General features: G+C 41.0%; 1 protein-coding gene across 8 annotated transcripts in view; it reads left to right on the top strand.

Annotated features, from left to right (window-relative positions):
• Window positions 1-20,822, top strand: part of KIF17 (kinesin family member 17) — a 68,185-nt gene that overhangs the window by 46,395 nt on the left and 968 nt on the right. For 3 of the 8 annotated variants that reach the window (XM_051988345.1, XM_051988344.1, XM_051988340.1), the window contains 5 exons: window positions 1,853-2,061; window positions 4,186-4,417; window positions 13,006-13,264; window positions 14,336-14,403; window positions 17,963-18,083. In XM_051988345.1, coding sequence (XP_051844305.1) covers window positions 1,853-2,061; window positions 4,186-4,417; window positions 13,006-13,264; window positions 14,336-14,403; window positions 17,963-18,083 — 889 coding nt within the window. Of the gene's footprint in view, window positions 1-1,852; window positions 2,062-4,185; window positions 4,418-13,005; window positions 13,265-14,335; window positions 14,404-17,962; window positions 18,084-20,822 lie in introns of those variants that run through there. The other 5 variants (XM_051988347.1, XM_051988346.1, XM_051988343.1 and 2 more) reach the window with 5 other exon arrangements.

A 20,822-nucleotide genomic window follows, 5' to 3' on the forward strand; every position in this document is an offset into this window, starting at 1 on the left:
GTGCTTAAATGGCAGGCCAGAACTGCCTTATGGGGAGGATACCAGGCAAAAACACTCAAGTTTCCTGAACTCAGCTCCTTTGAAATAAGATATCACTCTTCGCAGAATCCTTGATTTAGAGCTGGGAGAATGCTTGGAGGCCATCCAGCTCACCCCAATTATTTGGAGGAATAGAAAGCATATCTCTTAGGTATTAAGTGTCAGGTGCAGGTCTTGAATCCAGGCTCCTGGATCTTGTAATAAAGCAAGAAACAATTTTTGGTTTTTCCAGATATTCACTTTGGACTTCCTGGGGTTTGAGGAATTCCGTTTGTTGATCTTCACTCAATGTATTTGAGTGAAATACAAGTCTTATATTGGGTTTGGGGTCGGGGAGAGAAAAGACTTAGTTAAGTCACTCACCCCAGTCTTCATGGAGCTTAGAGTTTGGCAGGCAGATAAGTCAGAAAGACAGGATATGGTATCATGCTGGGGGTCTGAATGAAGGAGTGAAAAATGAAGTGTTTGCTGGGTACCAGGCATTGTGCTAAGGTACAAAGGCAGCAGTCCGTTCTACCAGGGGAGACATCACAGAGGGGTAAAATGCCAGGAAAAGGCATTTTATTTAGAGAAGTCATGGAGATGGGGAGTGGACCTTAGTGTTCACTCTTGTCCCCACCTCTGCCCCTATCTTGCATACATGGAAACAGAGACACAGAGACACTCACCCAGTGCACCATAGCTAGTGTCTAAGGGAGGATTTGAGCCCATCTTCCTGATTTCCAAGTCTAGCACTCTCTCCACCATTCTGCCCTAGATTTAGCCCTAGAAAGGAGAATACACAATGGTAGAATTGGTTTGATTGCTGTTCCCAGAGTAGTCACAGGACCTCAGATTTGGGGCTGAAAAGACTAGAGGCAATCAAGTCGAGTCTGCTAAATGGATGAATTAATCCACAAGCATTTAGTAAATGACTTCTGTCACTGTGTTAGGTAGTGGGGGACAACAGCAAAAGGAAAAGAGATCCTGCCCTCAAGGAGCTTACCTGAGTGAAAGTGAGTGGCTAGGAGACTGTTGGAATGGATAGGATTTCTCGCCTCTGGGGCCAGCTAGATATACTGGACCATGTACACCAGTACTGACTGACAGTCAGAACAGTATAGCCCTAAAGAAAAGGTTTGTACCAACATGGGGGAGATCTAGGAGAAGTTTCCTGGTCACGGAGCTGGCATTTGTGTTGATTGAGAATGGGCTTTTCAACAGGTGATTTTTTTTGTTGTTTTTTTCTTTCTCATTTTTTTCCCTTTTGATCTGATTTTTAATTGTGGATAAATGTGGAAATATGTATACAATTATCTATATTGGATTACTTACTGTCTAGGGGAGGGAATGGGGAAAAGGAAGGGAGAAAAACTTGGAACACAAGGTTTGGCAAGGGTGAATGTTGAAAACTGTCTTTGCATGTATTTTGAAACATTAAAGAGCTATTATTATAATATATATATATAATGTAATATACATACATATATATGTATATGTATATGTATACATACATACATATATATATATATGTAAAGAAAGAAAGAAATTCAGTGGGTGAAAAGAAGAGGTAGACAGTTCTAGGTAGAGGGCATAGTGTAAGCAAAGATGTGGAGATGGAAGAGGGCAGGCTGACTCCTGGGGACAGAAAGGAGTCCAGTTTGGCTGGAGCATAGGACTCAGACTCACAGAGCAGCAGAGTGAGAGGAATAAGTCCATTGTCCCTCTTCTCTCCCTTCCCTCCAGTGCCTGACTTGCTGGTCATTCCCGTCCCTTCTCTAGCTCTACCTTTCTAACCTGCAGAAGTCTCATTGTTTTCTCCTTTTCTGTACAGGAGGTTGAGCAGCCGCAGCTGCTGCAGCCGCCACCACCGCCCCCACTGCCACTGCCATTGCCACAGCCGCCGCTACAGCCACAGCCTCAGCCATCATTGCAGATAGCCCAGCCAGTGGCGGCTGTCAAAAAGGAAAGTGTAGGAGTGGAAGTGGCCGTAGTGACAGATGAAATCCCTGCAGCCCTGAACCAGGAGCAGGTGCTGGCCAGGTGAGAGCCAAGGGAGGGGGAGCTGAAGGTTATGGAGGGCAGACCTCCAGATAATCATCTGGGACTATAATTAAGGAATTAAATTGATGAGCTTGACAGGCTGGAATACATCTGGAAGAGGGGAACTTGCTTGACTGAGTATGGGAGGAGGCTTAAAAACCCCCTTGTACATACTTCCTTTCCCCTCCTACCCCTTTTGCCTACTTCCCTTCCCACTTCCAAATGTGTTCCCCACCAAAAGGCCAAACTTCCTGTTATTTCCCCTGAGTTAAAATGTCGTATCTCCAGAAGGGCCCTGTGAAAATGAATGGACTAACATGAACTGAGTATCTATTATGATCCCTCCAATATGGATGATTTATCATATTAATTTGAAATGAGACAGGACAGGTCAATGCTTTTTTAAAAATTAAATTTCATTTTTTTCAATAAACAAAAATTGATTTTAAAAATAAGCTATAGGACAATAATTAGAGAGTTCAGGTTCCTACTTATATAAGTGGGCTATATTCTTTAATCTGGGAGTCAGGAGACCAGAGTTGGAATTCTGGCTGGGCTCCTGGCTTTGTGACCTCAGGCAGGCAGATCTTTTCTCCAACTCTGGGGCTTTTCATCACTGACCTTCCAGGGCTATTGTGAGAACATGTGGATATGGTGTAAGCCTTGAAGTCTTAGGTCAGAGTGAGCTGAAGTCCTCCTTATTATTATGATACACGAGGGAGAAAGGAACCCCACAGGATGGGCTGAGTTCTCCAGGATAACTGGGAGCCGCTGAGACCTTCTGGTGTCCCAGGCATGTGGTAATCACCACCTAGAGAAAAACTTGGGTTGTGCTGGATGTCTGGGGGTGGGGGAAGCTCCTTGGCTGCTTAGCCAAGCAGGATTCCATTTGGTAGCCAACAAAGGCTGCTGATTTAGGCAGTTTAAAATCAAACACCAGCTGTGGGAAAGAAGGTCTGAGAAAGAGGACAGAAAGAAAGGACAAGGGCCTCTCAGAGGAAGCAGACACCTCCCAGCTCTGACCTCCTGGGTTCTAAGACACCTCCCACCTCTGACATTCTATGTTTGGGGGACTCTTCCAGATCATTCCCATGTATTTGCAACCAAATGGAAGTTTTTATGGGAAAAGTGTTTTGGAGAAGACACACCTTTATGTTCTCTAGTCCTGAGGAACTCAATACAACACAGTCTCTTTTTACTGAGAGATATATTAAGATACATTAAAAACTTTACATCTTTTGACATCCCCCTTATTGTCATCTTTCCCCCCCTTTCTTCTTCCACTAATGAAAAACAGAGGATGTCAAGAACTTTAGATTACAGATGCAAAAAATGAAGTTGGACTATGTTATCTCATTTGACCCACAGTGTTCTAAGGCAGATTGGGTCGATGCTGTTAGCCCTGTTTTGTAGATAAGAAAAGAGAAACTCAGTGAAATGAAGAGTGGTTCAATATTGAAAAAGTAGTGAGGATCCCTACCAGATCACAGAGATAAATGTTCACAATGTTTTTGAAAATTCTGATTTATAAATATGAAAAATTCTCCATCAGAGGAAAAGGATGTATGTGACCAGAAATGAGAATGGAGCTTGAAGGGAGAGAGTGTAGTGAATATTGTCACAACTAAGGAAAAGTACCAGGATGTGATGATTCTTGCTAGATTTCTGGAGGTCAACTGTAAGATAGTCATGATTTTAAAACATAGAATTTTTTTATAAAGGGGGGGGATTTAGAGATTGGAAGGTCCTTAGAACCCAGGATGTCAAATGGCCCTTAGAACAAAGGTTGGTGGAGCCAGGAGGGCCCTTAGAGCTCAGCTAGTCCAATTCTTTTATTTTGTGAAAGAGGAAATAGTTCCAGGGAGATAAAATGAGTTGCTCCCCAATCCCAAAAAGAGTTCATGGCAGGGCCTTAAGTGAGCTCTGCCTTTGCTATCTGCCTTCCCAGCCCCCTCTATTCCTTTCTCCTGGCCGTCTTGCCCATGGTTTGATTACACCTTCTCTTGGAGGCCCTGGCCATGGTGGGGGGTGTAGACATGGCTGGGGGAGGCAGTCTGGGGCCTGGCAGCAGGCTCTCCCCTTCCCTTTGCTCCAGTTGTCCATCTTTCTCCTTACCTGTCCCAGGTTGCACATGCTGGAGCAGCAAGTGGTGGGAGGAGAACAAGCAAAGAATAAGGACCTGAAGGAGAAGCTGAGGCGACGCAAAAGGTACGCAGATGAGCGGAAGAAACAGCTGGTGGCCGCTCTGCAGAACTCTGATGAGGACAGTGGTGACTGGGTGCTCCTGAACGTCTACGACTCCATTCAGGAGGAAGTGAGAGCCAAGAGCAAACTGCTGGAGAAGATGCAGAGGAAGGTAAAGACTGGGAGCAGGGGGTGCTGAGGAGCATGGGTGCCGGCCCCCTTTTCTGCCTCTGGCTTCTCCAGCCTCTTTCTGTCCCCAAGGTGACCGTGCCTTCCCCTTTCTGTGTCCACCCACCTTGTACTGTGAGTTTCTCTGCATCTCCAGGGCTCAGCAGGGTCTCCCAGCCAGGACCCTTACTCATCGCTTTTCTTCTTGGCAACACAGTTTCTCCATCTGTGAAGTCAGGGAGCTAATCTCTGAGATCTTTTCCCTTAGATAAGAATTGTCCACATCAGAATGCATAGGTCAATAAAGGAAGATGCTATAAGCAGATTGGGAGTACCAAGGATAGTCTGCCTCTTCAATCTGTGGAGAAGGAAGGCGTTTATGGCCAAAGAACTAGAGAACAGTATGAAATGCAAATGGATAATTTTGGTTACATTAAATTAAAAAGGTTTTGTACAAACAAAACCAATGCAGCCAAAATTAAAAGGGAAATAGAAAGCTGAGGAAAATTTTTAAATCCAGAGATAAAGGCCTCATTTCTAAAATATATAAAAAATTGGCTCAAATTTATAAGAATAAAAGCTATTCCCCAACTGATAAATAGTCAAAGGATATGAACAGATGATGAAATTAAAGCCATTTCTAGTCAAATGAAAAATGCTCTAAATCACTATTGGTTAGAAAAATGCAAATTAAGACAACTCTGAAGTACCATTTCACACCTCTCAGATTGACTAAAATGGCAGGAAAAGATAATGATAAATGCTGGAAGGGATGTAGGAAAACTAGAACACTCATGAATTGTTGGTGGAATTGTGAGTCGATCCAACTACTCTGCAGAGTAATTTGGAACAATGCCCAAAGGGCTATCAAAATGTCCTTACCCTTTGATCTAGCAGTGTCTCTACTGGATCTGTATCCCAAAGAGATCATAAAGGAGGGAAAAGGACCCATATGTGTAAAAATGTTTGTAGCAGTTCTTTCTGTAATAGTAAGGAACCAGAAACTGAGTGGATGCCCATCAAATGAGAATAGCTGAATAAGTTATGATATATGAATCTTATGGAATATTATTGTTGTATAAGAAACGATCAGGAAGATGATTTTAGAGAGGCCTAGAGAGACTTACAGGAACTGATGTTATGTAAAGTGAGTAGAAGCTGGAGATCCTTGTACATGGTAACAAGAAGATGGGATGATCAATTCTGATGGACGTGGCTCTTTTCAACAAGGAGATGATTCAGATCAGTTCCAATGATCTTGTGATGGAGAGAGCCATCTGTACCCAGAGACAGGACTGTGGGGACTGAGTGTGGACCACAACATAGCATTTTCACCTTATTTTTGTTGTTGTTGTTTGTTTTCACCTTTTCTTTGTTGTGGTGGTTTGTTTGCTTGTTTTTTTTCCTTTCACCTTTGATCTGATTTTTCTTGTGCAGCATAACTAATATAGAAATAAGTTTGGAAGAATTGCAGATGAACGTTAAGAACTATCTCCGCATGTATTTGGTAAAATAAAAAGCTACTAAAAATGGGGGAAAAGATGTACAGAACATACACAAAAAAGAATAGATCAGCATTAGGGTCAAAAAGACCTGGGTCCAAGACAAGTGGCTGAACCTCTCTGTGCCCCAACCCTGCATATCCCAAACAAAGATATGTTTAAAAAAACAAACAACACAATAAAACAACTCTCTCTGCCAGAGGATTTCCTATCCTCCAGCAATTACAACTCTTATGGACAGCTGAGCTCTCTCCCACCCCAAACATGCTGTATCTTCCAATGTCTCTAAGTCTGACAGTGACCCCACAATGTCCCATGGAACAGTAGAAAGGGGGGTGGGTTTGGAAAGAGAGGACCCAGATTCAGATCTGCCACTTAGTACCAGCATGACCTTGGACAGGCCTATCTCTCTGAACGCTAGACTCCTCAGCTCCCAAATGAGACAGAAGATCTCTTTTGAGATTCTCTCCTCTCCCTCACCACTCAAAGCTAATTGGTTACCAGTTACCAATCAGAGGGATTCCAAATCAAATTCTGTGGGATCCTGAATAAGAAATTAGTCTCAGTTTCCTCATCTGTAAAATGAGATTGATAATAGCACCTACCTCCCAGGGTTGTTGTGAGGATAAAAAGAGCTCAGTCCTATCTAGGATCATAAAGGAAACCAAATATGTTGAAATATTGTTATCAAAAAGTTGGGTTTTTTAAAAATCCATTTTCCCCGGGTTTAAAAACTCTTGAGTTATAGACCAGCTTCTTAAATGTGGGTTGGGACCCCATATGGGGTTTCATAATTGAATGTGGGTGTTGTGAAATTAAGATTTATTATCAATAAATGTTTGATTTGTATACCTATTTTATATATATACTCAGGCTTGTATAAAAAGTTCTTTGGTGACAAGGGGTTGTGAGTTTAAGACCTATATATATATGTCTTATGTATCTGAGAATCTGGTAACCTAAGGGGAAAATTGGAAATGAGTTTAATTCACCATGACATCTTTAAAAAATGTTTTTTTATCAGTGAACTCATGTCACTCTTTAGAGATTAAGTACTTCCTTGTAACAAAGCAAAACTACCTGCTACAGTGACTGTATCTGTAAATATTGGTATATGCTACTGTGTCCTAGTGGCATCCCATCTTAATGCCTTTGGGACATTTTGTTTCATAATTTGTTGTCGAGAAAAAAACATGTTAAACCACAATGTTCTCTGTGAACACAGCTTACTTTTCCAGATATTAGCTACCTATTCCTTTCTAAAATTCTGGCTTATAGTTTGTGAATTCCACAATCCTTTATTTCTAAATCCTTTATTTCTGGAAATAAGAACTTTGTTGACTCCTCTCCTCTTCCTTCTCCATGACTTTTAAGAGATCACTAAAAATTGCCTTTATATTCCACATATACCCATTTTCAGTGCCCTAAAAAGAAATTTACTGAGGCTTGATAACTTGAATACATCTCAGACAGCTGAGCAATATCTGATTACCTATTAACTTAAGTGGAATATCAACTCCCTCTTAGCCAACTGTCATAAAGATTAACAATTCATATAAGGAGAGAAAATGAGAATTATCTGGAGAGACTGATGGAAAGGTTAAAAAGGAATGTACAGAGGATAAAAGTGAGTGCAGATGACAGAGAATGAGTGCAAAAGTCCAGCACAATCATATAATAATAGTCTTGGGAATGCTAAAGCCCACAATGAACTGAGGTTTGCAGTGGAAGCAAAGAATGATTTTTAAAATTATTTAAAAAAAACCTATATAGAGGAAAAGATGAGGATCAAAATAGGATGAGATATTGATGACAGAGAGGAGGCAGAGCTTACTTAGCATGGAGCCTGAAACATAGTAGGCCATAATGGAAAATACTAATTGAATCTTCCTATTTTAAATCTCTACCAAACCAAACTTTGGGTCCTGGAAAGGAGAGGACAAAATTGGTTATTTTTTTTCTTTTAAATAATGGTCTGAAAGGATCCCATGATTCTCTAGACCAGCCCATTGTGTTCTAAATGGAGCTCCTTGAGCTTCACTCTAATTCCTCTGGTTTTGATTGAATGACCAGTAATAACCTCCAGACCAAGCAAAAACCTTAGATAAGGAGATGTCAAGAGAGTACTTAGCTACCCTCAATGACTCAAGTTACTTGGATTTCATAAACTACAAGTTTAGATACCATATAAAAATTGACTGAATCACTCTGAGTAATATTTGAAAGATCACGGAGAAATGGAAAGTTGTCACAGCATTAGAGAAATATCCTGATTATCTAAAAAGAGAAGAGAATCAAGTCTGGAAATCATAGATGAGTGAATTTGACCTATTCCTGTCAATTTCTAGAATAGATTGATTAAAGAGAAGGTTTGTGATTATTAATAAGTGATTCTAAAAGTCCTACGTGACTCTAACAAAAACAGATTTTGCTAAACTAAACAGTTCTTTCTTTTTTTTGACAAAGTTACTACACTGATAGGTTTAGAGAATGCTGTAGTTTCCCTTGATTTTATCCAAGTGTTGAGTAAAATATCTTTCATGGTTCTTGTGGAAAACAAAACAGTGGAGGAAATAGATGATAGTCTAATTAGATGGATTCATAAGTGGCTGAATAGTTGGACTCACTGATTTGACAAAATCTTGGGGTGTCTTACTCATGTAGATAACCATTCTCACAAGAATGTAAAATAAGTCTTTCCTGCATTCATCAGTGGGTCACTGGGGTTCTTGCTTCCTGTTGGTTGTTGTTAAAGACCTAAGAGATTCTAAAGTTGACTTGGGTAGCCTTCTTGACTTGGAGCTGAGAAACATGTGTTTAATTGCAGCAAGTAAAGACAAAAGCCCTTTGATTAACATTTCTGCACCTTCACTGCTGAATGTGTATAGAATCAGAATTCCATTGACATGAGAGAGAAAAGGAACTTTTATGAAGGTTATTTCTTTTGAGTAAAGAGTCCCATAATTTGAAGAGGTCATCTAAGCCAACTCATTTCTGGACAAGAATTCCTTCTCCAACATTTCTAAGAAGTTTGCATCTAAGATCATCTCTCTGGACTCAAAGCAGGCCACCTATCTCTTCCATTTTTATTGCACTTATCTCTACAGCCCTTTCTGTACTGAAATCTAATGAGAAGATCCAAATCAGTGACTCCTTCCACCTGACGACTGCAAAAAAATAAAATCCCACCAACTCCCCCCAAAACCCCTCCACAAAAAAACAGGCCTGAAAACAAAAGTAAAACCTACATCTTTCACTCCATCCAAGAATTTTATATAAATTGTAACCTGCAAAAGTAAAAGCATATTTTCCATTGCAAAAGTCCTAGAATGAAGAACTTGGAAGTGTTAGAAGAGTGATGAGGAAGTAGGTACTCAAATCCAGGTCCAGGGTCTCTGAGCTTCCTTCTCAACTGTTCTGAGACTTCAGAGAGAATTTTGAAGATTCATCTTGAAACTCTAAGATCAAAGAGGCCTAATCTCAGGATGTGGAAATCAGATCCAGGGCAAAATCCTGCCTGGTCAGTCCACTCATCCAGAAACTTCTTAAAGGACATATCCTGACCCTTGCATAAGACATCAATTCAGAAACTAAACCTGCAGAGATGAGTACATTAAAGATGATAACATCAACCAGTATCAAATCTAGGGATCCTCCAAAAGAAAGATGTAAGCAACCCTATAGCAATTGTAAACAGGGATTTCCAATAAAAATTATTTCTAGAAGAAATGGAGAAAAGAAAAATGAAATAAAAAACCTAGAGGAAACAATTGAAAGCAGAATAAATAACTTAGAAGAGAAAGTGGTAAACTTTACCCAAGAAGTGGAATCCTTGAAAACAAAAACAAGTCAAACAGAAATCAATGACTCCATGAGACAGCAAGAAATATTAGAACAAAATGAAAAGATTTAAAAACTCAAAGAAGAAAATGTAAGATATCTGATAACATAAACAACTGATTTGGAAAACTGGTCAACAAGAGAGAATATAAATTATTGGACTCCCTGAAAACACTGATATAGTAAAAAACTTGCATACTATATTTTAAGAAATCATAAATGAAGACTGCTTGGATTTATTGAGATCAGAAGGCATGTAGAAAGAATCTATATGTCACTTCCTCTAATAAATTCCCAAATAAAAAGTCCCGGGACTGTCATAGTCAAAATCCAGAATCCCCATGTGAAAGAGAAAATATGACAAACATTTAGAATGGAAGCAGTTCAGGTATCAAGGAGTTGCAGTTAGAATCATACAAGACCTAGCTGCTTCAATGATAAATGAGAGATAATCCTGGAATATAATATTTAGAAAGACAAGAGATGGGTTTACAGCCAAAAATAATCTAGCCTACAAAACTTGATATAATCCTATGTGGGAAAAAATGGATATTTAAGACAATAGAAGACTTTGAGAAATTTTTGATTGAAAGACCAGAGCTGAGAAAGAAGTCTGGAATATAAGCACAGGAATTCAGAGAAATTTAGACAGGAAATGATGAAAAATGATTTCATAGAATCCTGTGTAGTATGAACTGATGCAAAATAAGTAGAACCAGAAGAATTTAAAGTGTTACAAAAAATAGAAAGAAAAACAACTTTGAAATTAATGAATGTAGTTAAACCACCATGTCTTCAGAAGACCTCTAGAGGCATGACATTTCTTCAGACACAAGATAGAAAAGGGAACATACATTTTTAGATATGGCCACTGTGTGGATTAATTTTGATTGTGTTAAACTTCTTCATCCCCCTGTCTCTTTGTGTTTTTAATTGGAAGGAAGAAAGGAAAGTTAATGGAAGGTGGAGTTCATTTAAAATACATAATAATGATGATGATGATGATGATTTTTTTTAAAGGGCCATTATGATATTTTAAATTTACATAAGGAAAGTTCAGTTATTCAGCTGTTAACATGACAAGCAGAACTGCTTTGAAGTGAAAGTAGAATTAAATATTTAAAACAAGTGATATGAAGAAAAATTCAAAGTTTCATTTGTAGTCCTATTTTTTTGGGGGGGCATGTTTTGATTTACATGTGAAAATTTTCTTTATGTTTAAACTTAACAATAAATAAATATTTATTTTGGTTTTTTCTTTTATTTATTTCTTTATTATTTTTTATTAAAGCTTTTTATTTTCAAAACATATGCATGGATAATTTTCAATATTAATCCTTGCAAAACCTTGTGTTCCAATTTCCCCCTTCCTTCCTTTAGATGGCAAGTAATCCAATATATGTTAAACATGGTAAAAATATATTTAAGCCCAATATATGCATACTCATATATATATATATATAAAATTATCTTGCTGCACAAGAAAAATCAAATCAAAAAGGAAAAAATGAGAAAGAATGTAAAATGCAAGCAAACAACAACAAAAAGAATGAAAATGTTTGTTGTGAACCACCCTCAATTCCCATGGTCCTCTCTCTGGGTGTAGATGGCTCTCTTTATCACAAGATCATTGGAACTGGCTTGAATCATCTCATTGTCAAAAAGAGCCAGGTTGTTCAGAATGGATTATCATATAATCTTCTGGTTGCCATGTACAATGATCTCCTGATTGTGCTCATTTCACTCAGCATCAGTTCATGTAAGTCTCTTCAGGCCTCTCTGAAATCATCCTGCTGATCATTTCTTACAGAACAATAATATAGCATATATCATAACTTATTCAGTAATCTTCAACTGATGAGCACCCACTAAGTTTCCAGTTTCTTGTCTCTACAAAAAGAGTTACCACAGACATTTTTGCACATATGGGTTCAATAGAAACACTGCTAGATTAAAGGGTAAAGACATTTTGATAGTCCTTTGGGCATAGTTCCAAATTGCTCTCCAGAATGGTTGCATTAGTTCACAACTCCACCAACAATGTATTAATGTCCCAATTTTTCCACATCCCCTCCAACATAATAAATAAATATTTTTTAAAAATCTCAGATGTCTGCAAGGAATATCTCAGTTCCATTTGATGTTTTATCAATGAGTTGGATAAAGGCACAAGTGGGATCTTGCACATGCATTAAATAAGCTTTCTTCAGGCATGAGTTATAGTGATGATAACTGTGAGTTTAATGTTAATGAATCAGCAATATGAAGGGAAAATTCCCTGGTTTGTAGGCTTCTCTGTGACGTGATAAAGTAAATATGACCAAAGACTCACAGGAACTTAACCTTGTATTTTCCCTATGAGTAATGGTTTAATAATTGTGTTCAGAATGAATTTATAAAACAAAACTACTGTAAATGATGAGAATTAATTGATTTTCCTTTTCCCACCTCTCCTCCCCCAATTTAAAAGAAACAAAAGCCAAACACAAAGTCACCAATTTCCTCATGGTCATGTCCTAAAACTAATATATGTCTTATTCTCTGTATTTAGTCCATCATCTCCCTGCATGAGGTGGGTAGTATGTTTTATCTTCTGTCTTCTGGAGTCATGATTGATCATTTTGCTGGCCAGAGTGATTAATTCTTTCACAACTCTTTATCTTTTTCAGTGTTATCATTATATAAATTGTTCTTCTGGTACTTATTGCTCATGTCTCTCTGCATCAGTTCATGCAAGTCTTCATAGTTTCTCTGAAACTTTGGGGATTGCTAGGTGATACAGTGGAGAGAGCATCAGCTCTAGAGTCAGGAGGACCTGAGTTAAAATCTGGCTTTAGACATTTGATATAGTTATGTAACTTTGGGCAAGTCATTTAACCTCAATTGCCTAATCAAAAAATAATAATAAAAATAAAATAAATGAAACAATACCTTTTGTCATTTCCAATGGCAGAATAATATTCCATTATATTCTTATACCATGAATTTATTCAGTCATTCTCTAAGAAAGGATTAACTCCCTTTATATTCCTATTCTTTGCTAGTACAAAAGAGCTGATATAAATTATTTTGTACATATGGTTCTTCAGGAAATGCCCTTTACTAACTTAATGACAGATACCTTTGTCTTTCAGGCTAAGGCGGAAGAGGAAGGGAAATGTCATTGAATGAATGAGTGAATGAGTGAATGAATGAAACAAACTATGAAATCCCCTTTCCCATCTCATGCAGCCTCCTCCTTGCATTTTAGCTTCGGGCTGCAGAAGTGGAGATTAAAGATCTACAGTCAGAATTTGAGCTCGAGAAGATTGATTACTTGGCTACCATCCGCAGACAAGAGCGAGACTTCATGCTCTTCCAGCAGCTTCTTGAACAGATGCAGCCGCTGATTCGCCGGGACTGTAACTATAGCAACCTTGATAAGATCAAGCGGGAGTCCTCCTGGGACGAAGAGAATGGCTTCTGGAAAGTGCCAGAGCCTGTCATTGTGAAAACCAGTCTCCCTGTAGGTAAAGAGTTTGGCTGTGTCTGACCCAAAAGGCACCTAGAAATTCTTTCTCACCCACCTTTGTCTGGGTGCCTTCCCTTCCTCCTCCTAGCCTCACAGAATAAGAGGATGTCAGACCTAGGAGAGCCTAAGAACCCAGGATGCTAGAGCTGGGAGGACCCTTAGACCCCAGGATGCTAGAGCTGGGAGAACCTTTAGAACCCAGGATGTCAGACTTGGGAGGGCCCTTAGAACATAGGGGGTCAGAGCTGGGAGGCCCTTTGAACTCAGGATGTCAGAGTTGGAAGGGCCCTTAAAACACAGGAGATCAGAGGTGGGAGGATCTTTAGAGAATTTCAGAGCTGGGAGGGCCTTTAGAATACAGGATGTCAGAGCTGGAAAGGCCCTTAGAATACAGAATGTCAGAGTTGGAAGGCATAATGATCTAGTGCAAATATTTAATTTTATACAGGTAAACTTAATATTAAGCTATTGGTTAGTTGGGATTCAAACCCATTTTTTCTAATCTCTGATCCAGTTAACTTTCTAATATAAAACACTATTTCCTTCCTCCTACACTCTACTTAATTCTGTCTTCAACATCTTGCCCCTTCCCCCTGCTCTATCTCACAGCTTTCTCTCTGCCTCCTTTAAGCTTTCAAACAAATCCTAAAATTTGCCCTTTGAATGAAATCAGTTTGTCCTGGAGTTGACCATTTATTGTTTTTCCTGGCCTCAGTTTCATCATTTTACCATCAGGGATTAGAGTAGATGGTCTGTAAGTTTATTTCTAACTCTAACAGTAAATAGTCTAAGATACCTTCTATATCTGACATGATGTGCTCCTACTGTACCTTCAGAGGCAGAGGGATGGACTCAATGGGCTTCTTGTGAGTTTTCCTTAGACACTTTGTCATCTACTTCCTTAGAAGCATGTTCTTTTCCTTCCTCCTTAGCCAAAGTTTCCCAACTTACTCCCAAGCTGCAACTCAATGTAGTAGAAAGACCCCTGGGTTTGACATCAGAAAAGCCTGACTTTTTGCCCATCGGCCTGTTTGTGTAAGGAGTGACTCCAATTTCTCTTTTCTCATAGCAGTTTCAACATTACCACAGAATAAGCCTCCAAGAAAAACCTGTTCTGCTGAGAATGGAGAACCATCGGTAGGTTTCAATATCTCATGATTTAGCCTGAACTGATTTTGGTAGAACATGGGGTGAATGAAGACATAGGAATCAAGAATGTCAGAGTTAGTCAGATCCTTAGAATACAAATGTCAGAACTGGAGGACCCTTAGAACACAGAATGGACTGGGAGCTTAGAAAACAAAATGTCAGTGCTGGGAGGGACCCTAGAACAGAAAATGTAAGAACTGGGAGGGCTCTTACAATGGAGAATATTGGAGTTGGGAGGGAACTTAAAACAAAGAATATTAGAACTTGAGAGTAATGTTAGATTATATAGAATCTCTTAAGTTATTAAGGGAATGCAAGAGATATAAGGCTTTAGATTCAGTCTTTCCATCTGGAGGAGCTTGAAGATTGCCATCCTTACATCCCAGCACTCCCACCTCTTACCTCCTACACGAATGAGTAAGGACTATATTTGGGTTGACCTAACTTTATATTCTTATCCTTCACATTAATTTAGTTAGATTAGCATGGAGTTTATGGAGCTAAAGTTGACCATTCTTCCTATTAGCTCCTCTGAACCATGTTTGAAGGATGATTCATTTTCAATAATTTGTTGTTAATTGGCATCCTTAATGGATCCATGATTTTATCAGCATTGGGATTTTCCCCCTCAGTACAGATGGCAACCTGTCCTACAAGATTCTTGTGCTCATTTTAACATTGAAAATTTCCACAGAGGACCAACCCATTTAGCCAGAAGACTTCTGGCTTTTAAAAACCTCTGGGGCTAGGGGCTTACCCCTTGTATCAGTTCTGAGCCCCAGAGAATTATATTGACTGGGCTTTACCATTAAGTTTGGTATTAGTATGATGATACTGAGTTTTCTAAGAGAGGTGAACTGGCCCATGTCATAAACAGAGCAGGTCAAGGCTCCCATGCCCATCAGTAGTGGGGTGATTTGACCTCATCCCTGGACTTCCCTGGGGAACATGAAGAGAATCAGTTAAAAAATATAAAAATTAAGGCAGCTAGGTAGTACAGTGGATAGAGCACCAGCCCTGAAGTCAGGACAATCTGAGTTCAAATCTGGCCTCAGACACTTAACACTTTCTAGCTGTGTGACCCTGGGAAAATCACTTAACTCCAATTGCCTCAGGGGGGAATATATATATACACACACACAAAACAAAACAAAACAAAACAAACCCTTCAGGGTACTATTGCCCCACTTAAGCTGACCTTTTGTTGCTGTTAATTTTCACTATATTACCTGCCTATCTTCCTTTCTAGTCGTATTTGCCCTTTGGAATGTCTATCACAGAATTTCTTGAGCATGGAACAAACACCATGGGTAACATGTATATATGGGTCTTTAAAGGCATGTTTAAAGACTCACAAACCCTATGATGCCTTAGTAATCAGTCACTTAATCAATAATCCATTTTGTGAAATGAAATGAAATAAAGCTGGCATTTGAGTATCTTCTCCCTTAGCTAAATTTTAAGTCAAGAAATATAAAGTCATTCTTATCAATGAGATGAAAACTTTAAAGAGCTGCACATAAATGTTAGCAATAATTATTGGTGTTAGCATCTCATAGAACTCTAGAATCTTAATTGTAGGGGGCAACTCATCAGGTCCTACCCATTCCTGCACAAAAACCCCTTCCACGTCATCCCCTCCATGTGGCCATCCAATTGCTGCTTGAAGACTTCAGGAGAGGAGGAGCTGCCACCTTCCAAGCAGCTCATTCCACTTTGGGACAGCTCTGACCACTAGGCATCCATTTCAAGGAAAACTTCCTGAAAACCTAAAAATACTGACTTCTTTTTAACTTCTACCCACTGTTCCCAGAACTATCTTCTGGGGCAAGTCTTCCTCCCATTTAACAGACCTTGAAATACTTGATCGCAGCTATCATGTTCTGAGTTTTCTCTTCTTCAGGCAAAACATCTGCAGTTCCTTCAACCTTTCTTCATGTGGCGTGGGTTCCAGGCCTCTCACCCATCGAGCTGCCCTTGTTTGGATATTCTCTGCCTTATGAGTGTCCTCCCTAAATGGTGGAGCACAGAACTGAACCTGACACCTCATGTGTGGTCTGTTGAGGGCAGAGAACAGAGGCTCGCTCTCCTCCTTATTTTGGGGAGCAGTGCCTTTCTTATCGCAGCCCGAGACTGCATTTGGCTTTTGGGCTGTCACACCCTCCTGCTGACTCACATCGACCTGGGCTCGGGGCACCCGGCATGTGTGGACGGCTTTCTCTGCTCTCCCGCTCAGTGTTGGGCTCATGCCCAGATGGAGATGTGCGTCCAGCTGGGGCCTCTTGGGGTAGCGGAGCCCGGCATTGTTATTTTGGCTAGAGATGGGATAGCAGAGAAGAAATGAACCCTGCCCTCTTCCCAGATCCTAGGCCAGTTTCCTTTGCTTGGGTACTAGGACTTTATACAAAAAAAAAAAGATAACTGGCAGTTTAAAGCAATCTAAGGCTGGCCTGGATTGGAACAGCACCATAGGAATTAAGGGGAGTGAGTCAGAGGGAAGCATGGGCAAGAACGACTAGAATAAGAGGAGGTGGGACTGAGGTGAGTCTAGGAATGATGTGGAGAAGGGGACATGAAAAGGGATCGGGGAAGGGGGTGTATGTGCAAAGACAAGACTGTATCAAGTGTGCATGGATCGCAGCCAATGTATCTGCCAGAACATGAGGAAGAGGGAAAGAGCTAGAGAGTATAGGTCCCACGTTCAGGGCAGGTGAAGACTGCTTGGAACCCTTGCTGGAGAGCCCCAGGAGCTCTCTGAAAACTGCTGAGAAGATCAAAGGAATACAGCTAATGTTCTTACATTAGATCTCAGGGGCTGAGGGGGCCAGAGGCACCCAGGGCTGGGCTGAAACACATGTTCTTCAGCTGGAGAGATGAGGAAGAACCTGGTGCAGCAAAAGTATATGGGGACAGTGGAGAGAAAAGATGGGAGCAGTGGATCCACCATTGGGCCTGGAGTCTGGACGGCTTAAGTTCAGATGGGGGCTCAGGCGCAGACTCTATGATTCTGGGCAAGTCACCCTGTCTGCCTCAATTTCCTCAAATATAAAATAGAATAGCACCCATCTCTCAAGGTGGTTGTGGGAATCAAATGAGATAGAGGTAAAGTACTTATCATGGTGCCTGGCACATAATAACTACCACGTATGTTAGCAATTATTATTATTGTAGTTGTTGCTGTTACTGGATGGGACAGTGATTGGAGATGGTAGCTGCAGGAGCAGAGGCAGATTTGGGAAGAGAGAAACTAGTATTGGTATAAAATACAAAGACTGGAGAAGCCTTAGGAGTGGCCAGATTTGTGTCTTATATCTTTTTGTGGCCCTTAATAGCTGCATGAAGCTTAACTCTTCTGGGACTCAGTTTCCTTGTCTCTAAAATAGGATTAATAATTCCTGCCCTAACTACATAAGAAAAATGCTTTGTAAAGGCTTCAGCGATAGAACAAGGAGAGCTTTGTAGGTGGGCATTGGTGAAAATGGGATGGGGGTGGCGGTGAGATTAGAACCACCGAGGAGTTTCACCTTATAGGCCTTGGTTATCCCAGCAGGAAGAAGATCGCTACAAGCTCATGCTGAACAGGAGCGACAGTGAAAATATTGCCAGCAACTATTTCCGATCTAAACGGGCCAGCCAGATCCTCAGCACAGATCCAATGAAGAGCCTGGGTAGGTGCTGCCTTTCATTTTCTGCTGCTCCTCAACTCACAGCCCAGCTGAAAAGGTCCAGCTAGAAATGACAGACCACCCTGACACCCCTGGAGGGCAGAGAGGAGGGGAAGAAAAGGCAGTTCTCATGGAACTCCCTTATCTTGGAGTTCACTCTTGGCTTGTGTTTATGAATCCATCTATAAGCCAGGCATTGAGGTTACAAAGGCTAAAATGAAATAACCCTGCTCTCAAGGAGTTTACATTCTGCTGGGGAGGGAAAGAACATGCACATATATACAGATATACCAATTGGTCAATCAGCAAGCATTTCTTAAGCATCTACTAGAGCCCAGGCACTGTCCAAGGTTCTAGGGATACAAAACCAAATGAAACAGCCCCTGCCCTCAGGGAGCTTACATGCTCTTGGTGAAATAACAAATATGCATGTAAATATGTGTCAAATAATTGCAAGTTAATTTGGAAGTAGAAACACTTAACAGGTTGGGGGGAACACGGAAAGCTTCTTGTAAAAGAGGGCTCCGGGCTGAGTCTTGACAGAAGTAAAGCATTCTCCAAAGCAGAAAGGAGGAGCCTGCATTTCAGGCAAAGGAGATGCCAATGGCAAAGTCACAGAGGTGGAGATGGAATGATAGCTGTCTTTCCTGAGATGATCTAGAGCTAAAAGAGGCTTTAGTGATCAATTGGCCCAAGCACTTTGTACAGAGGCAAAAATGGAGGTCCTAAAAGGAGAGGTCACAATGGCCACAGGATCTTTAAATGGCATTGCTGGGATTCAAACCCAAATCTTAGTTCAATGGGGGAGAATCAAAGGTCATTGTGACCAGAAGCTCTTTTATTTCATGTTGCTAAAATGAGGAAAATACTTTGGCAACCTTCAGGTGCTACAGAAATGGAAATAACAGTGATCATTAAGTTATAGTCACCAGAAACAGAGGAACTTGAACTCTTGAGGGCCAGTAATCAAGGGAAAAGAAAATATTTATAAAAGGATGGAACAGATAGGTCTGTTGGCTCTGTGGGCAGCTAGGGGGTACAGTGGATAGAGTGCCAAGCCTACAGTCAAGAAAACTCACATTCCTGAGTTTATAGTTGCCTATATAATTGTGTGGCCTTGGTACGCCACTTCACCCTGTTTGCCTCAGTTTCCCCAACTGTAAAATGAGCAAGAGAAAGAATTGGCAAGCCCCTCCAGTATCTTTGTCAAGAAAACCCTCAATAGGGCCATGAAGGGTCAGATGTGATGGAAAAATGACTGGACAGCTGCCTGGTTTTGTGACCCCACTGACATGGCTGTTCCTTGCAGTGATGGAGATCACAGCCAACTGCTTACTCCTCTTTTCAGGATTCTTCCATAATATTATCCCTGGTGTTTGACCCAACATGCGGAGGGGCTTCCTCTTGTCTTCTTAATGTGGTATGGATGCCACTGGAGGGCACAAGCTGTCTGTTATCCCTTGCTCTTCCTCCCAATTCAGTCCACATTCATCTTTTTCTCCAGTCCTAATTTTTTTTTAGGTGACATCCATTAAGCCAGAAGTGTCAAATTTGTAGCCCAGCTGTCTGGTATAGCCAGGAACCAGATTAAAAAGGAATTGGGAAATGTTAAAACAAAACAAATAAAAATACAATGTAACATAGATAAGTGTTAATTTGTGGTTTTCTAAGTCAATATGTTGTCTATAGGGAGGTGTTTCTACTTGAACTTGATCTTGGTGCTTGAACCATTTCTCTGATATAATTTCTCACTCCCAATGTTTGTGGAAGCCTGCTCACACCCACTATGCATCTCTTCATTGCCCTATGAGGATTCATCAATGGCAGTTCTTTGGTGTACAAAATAACCCAATTGCTTAAAAGCAAGCCACATGCATTGTTTGTCCACAGCGAGAGGTTAGGAGGGGGAGCAGTCCTGGACTTGCAGTGTGGCTGTAGAGGACTCACCCGACCTCTTTGAGCACATTTCCTCTTGTACAAAATGGGGATATCCCAAGGCCCGCGACCCAAGGAATCTGGTCTATTCCTTTCTTTACCGAGCACCACCTTTTAGTTAGGACATTAACAAACGGAAGCATATCCCGAGGATGTTGACCAGTGACAGCGGAATGGGCCGCTTTGGTCGGTGTTGTAGGAGGATCTGCTGAAGGAACTGGAGAGGTTTGAGTCGGAGAAGAGACCACTGGGAGGAGTTTCTCCACCTCTTGGCTTCTCTGGCTTCCTCCTTGAAGCCCAAGAAAAATCCCCTTTTCTACAAAAAGCCTTTGCTGATCCCCCTCAAGTGCTCCATTAGGTGCTCCTTGAGAGCAGGCTGCCTTCTGCCTTCCAGTCTCCTCGGTGCTTAGCACAGTGCCGGGCACATAGCACAGCTTAATAAATGCTTGCTCACTGACCCAAAGAACTATACGTGGCTCTTTCTGGGGGAGTTCTTGTTAAGGAGGCTCGAAACAGGGCTGGAGGGATGACTTCCCCGACAGGGCCGATCACAGTATCCCGTCTGCCTGCCCTTTGTGGCCCTTGTCCTCCCCAGTGCATCCTGGGGGTCCAGCCAGGGCGCGGAGGGGCAGGACCCGGTCTTCCTTCCTTCCTTTCCCCGGACCTTGGGAGGATACGTGTGACTAACAATCACTGTGTCATTTAGGCAGGGTTCGGGCGCGAGCTGTCCGAGAGCTTTCCTCCTCGGGTCCCAGAGCCGGTTAGCTAGGGGGCCTTGAAGGGGACGCCGCCATGCTGCCAAGCCTG

This window comes from Antechinus flavipes, chromosome 3, assembly GCF_016432865.1.
Source record: "Antechinus flavipes isolate AdamAnt ecotype Samford, QLD, Australia chromosome 3, AdamAnt_v2, whole genome shotgun sequence".
In the NCBI taxonomy this organism is placed as follows: domain Eukaryota; kingdom Metazoa; phylum Chordata; class Mammalia; order Dasyuromorphia; family Dasyuridae; genus Antechinus; species Antechinus flavipes.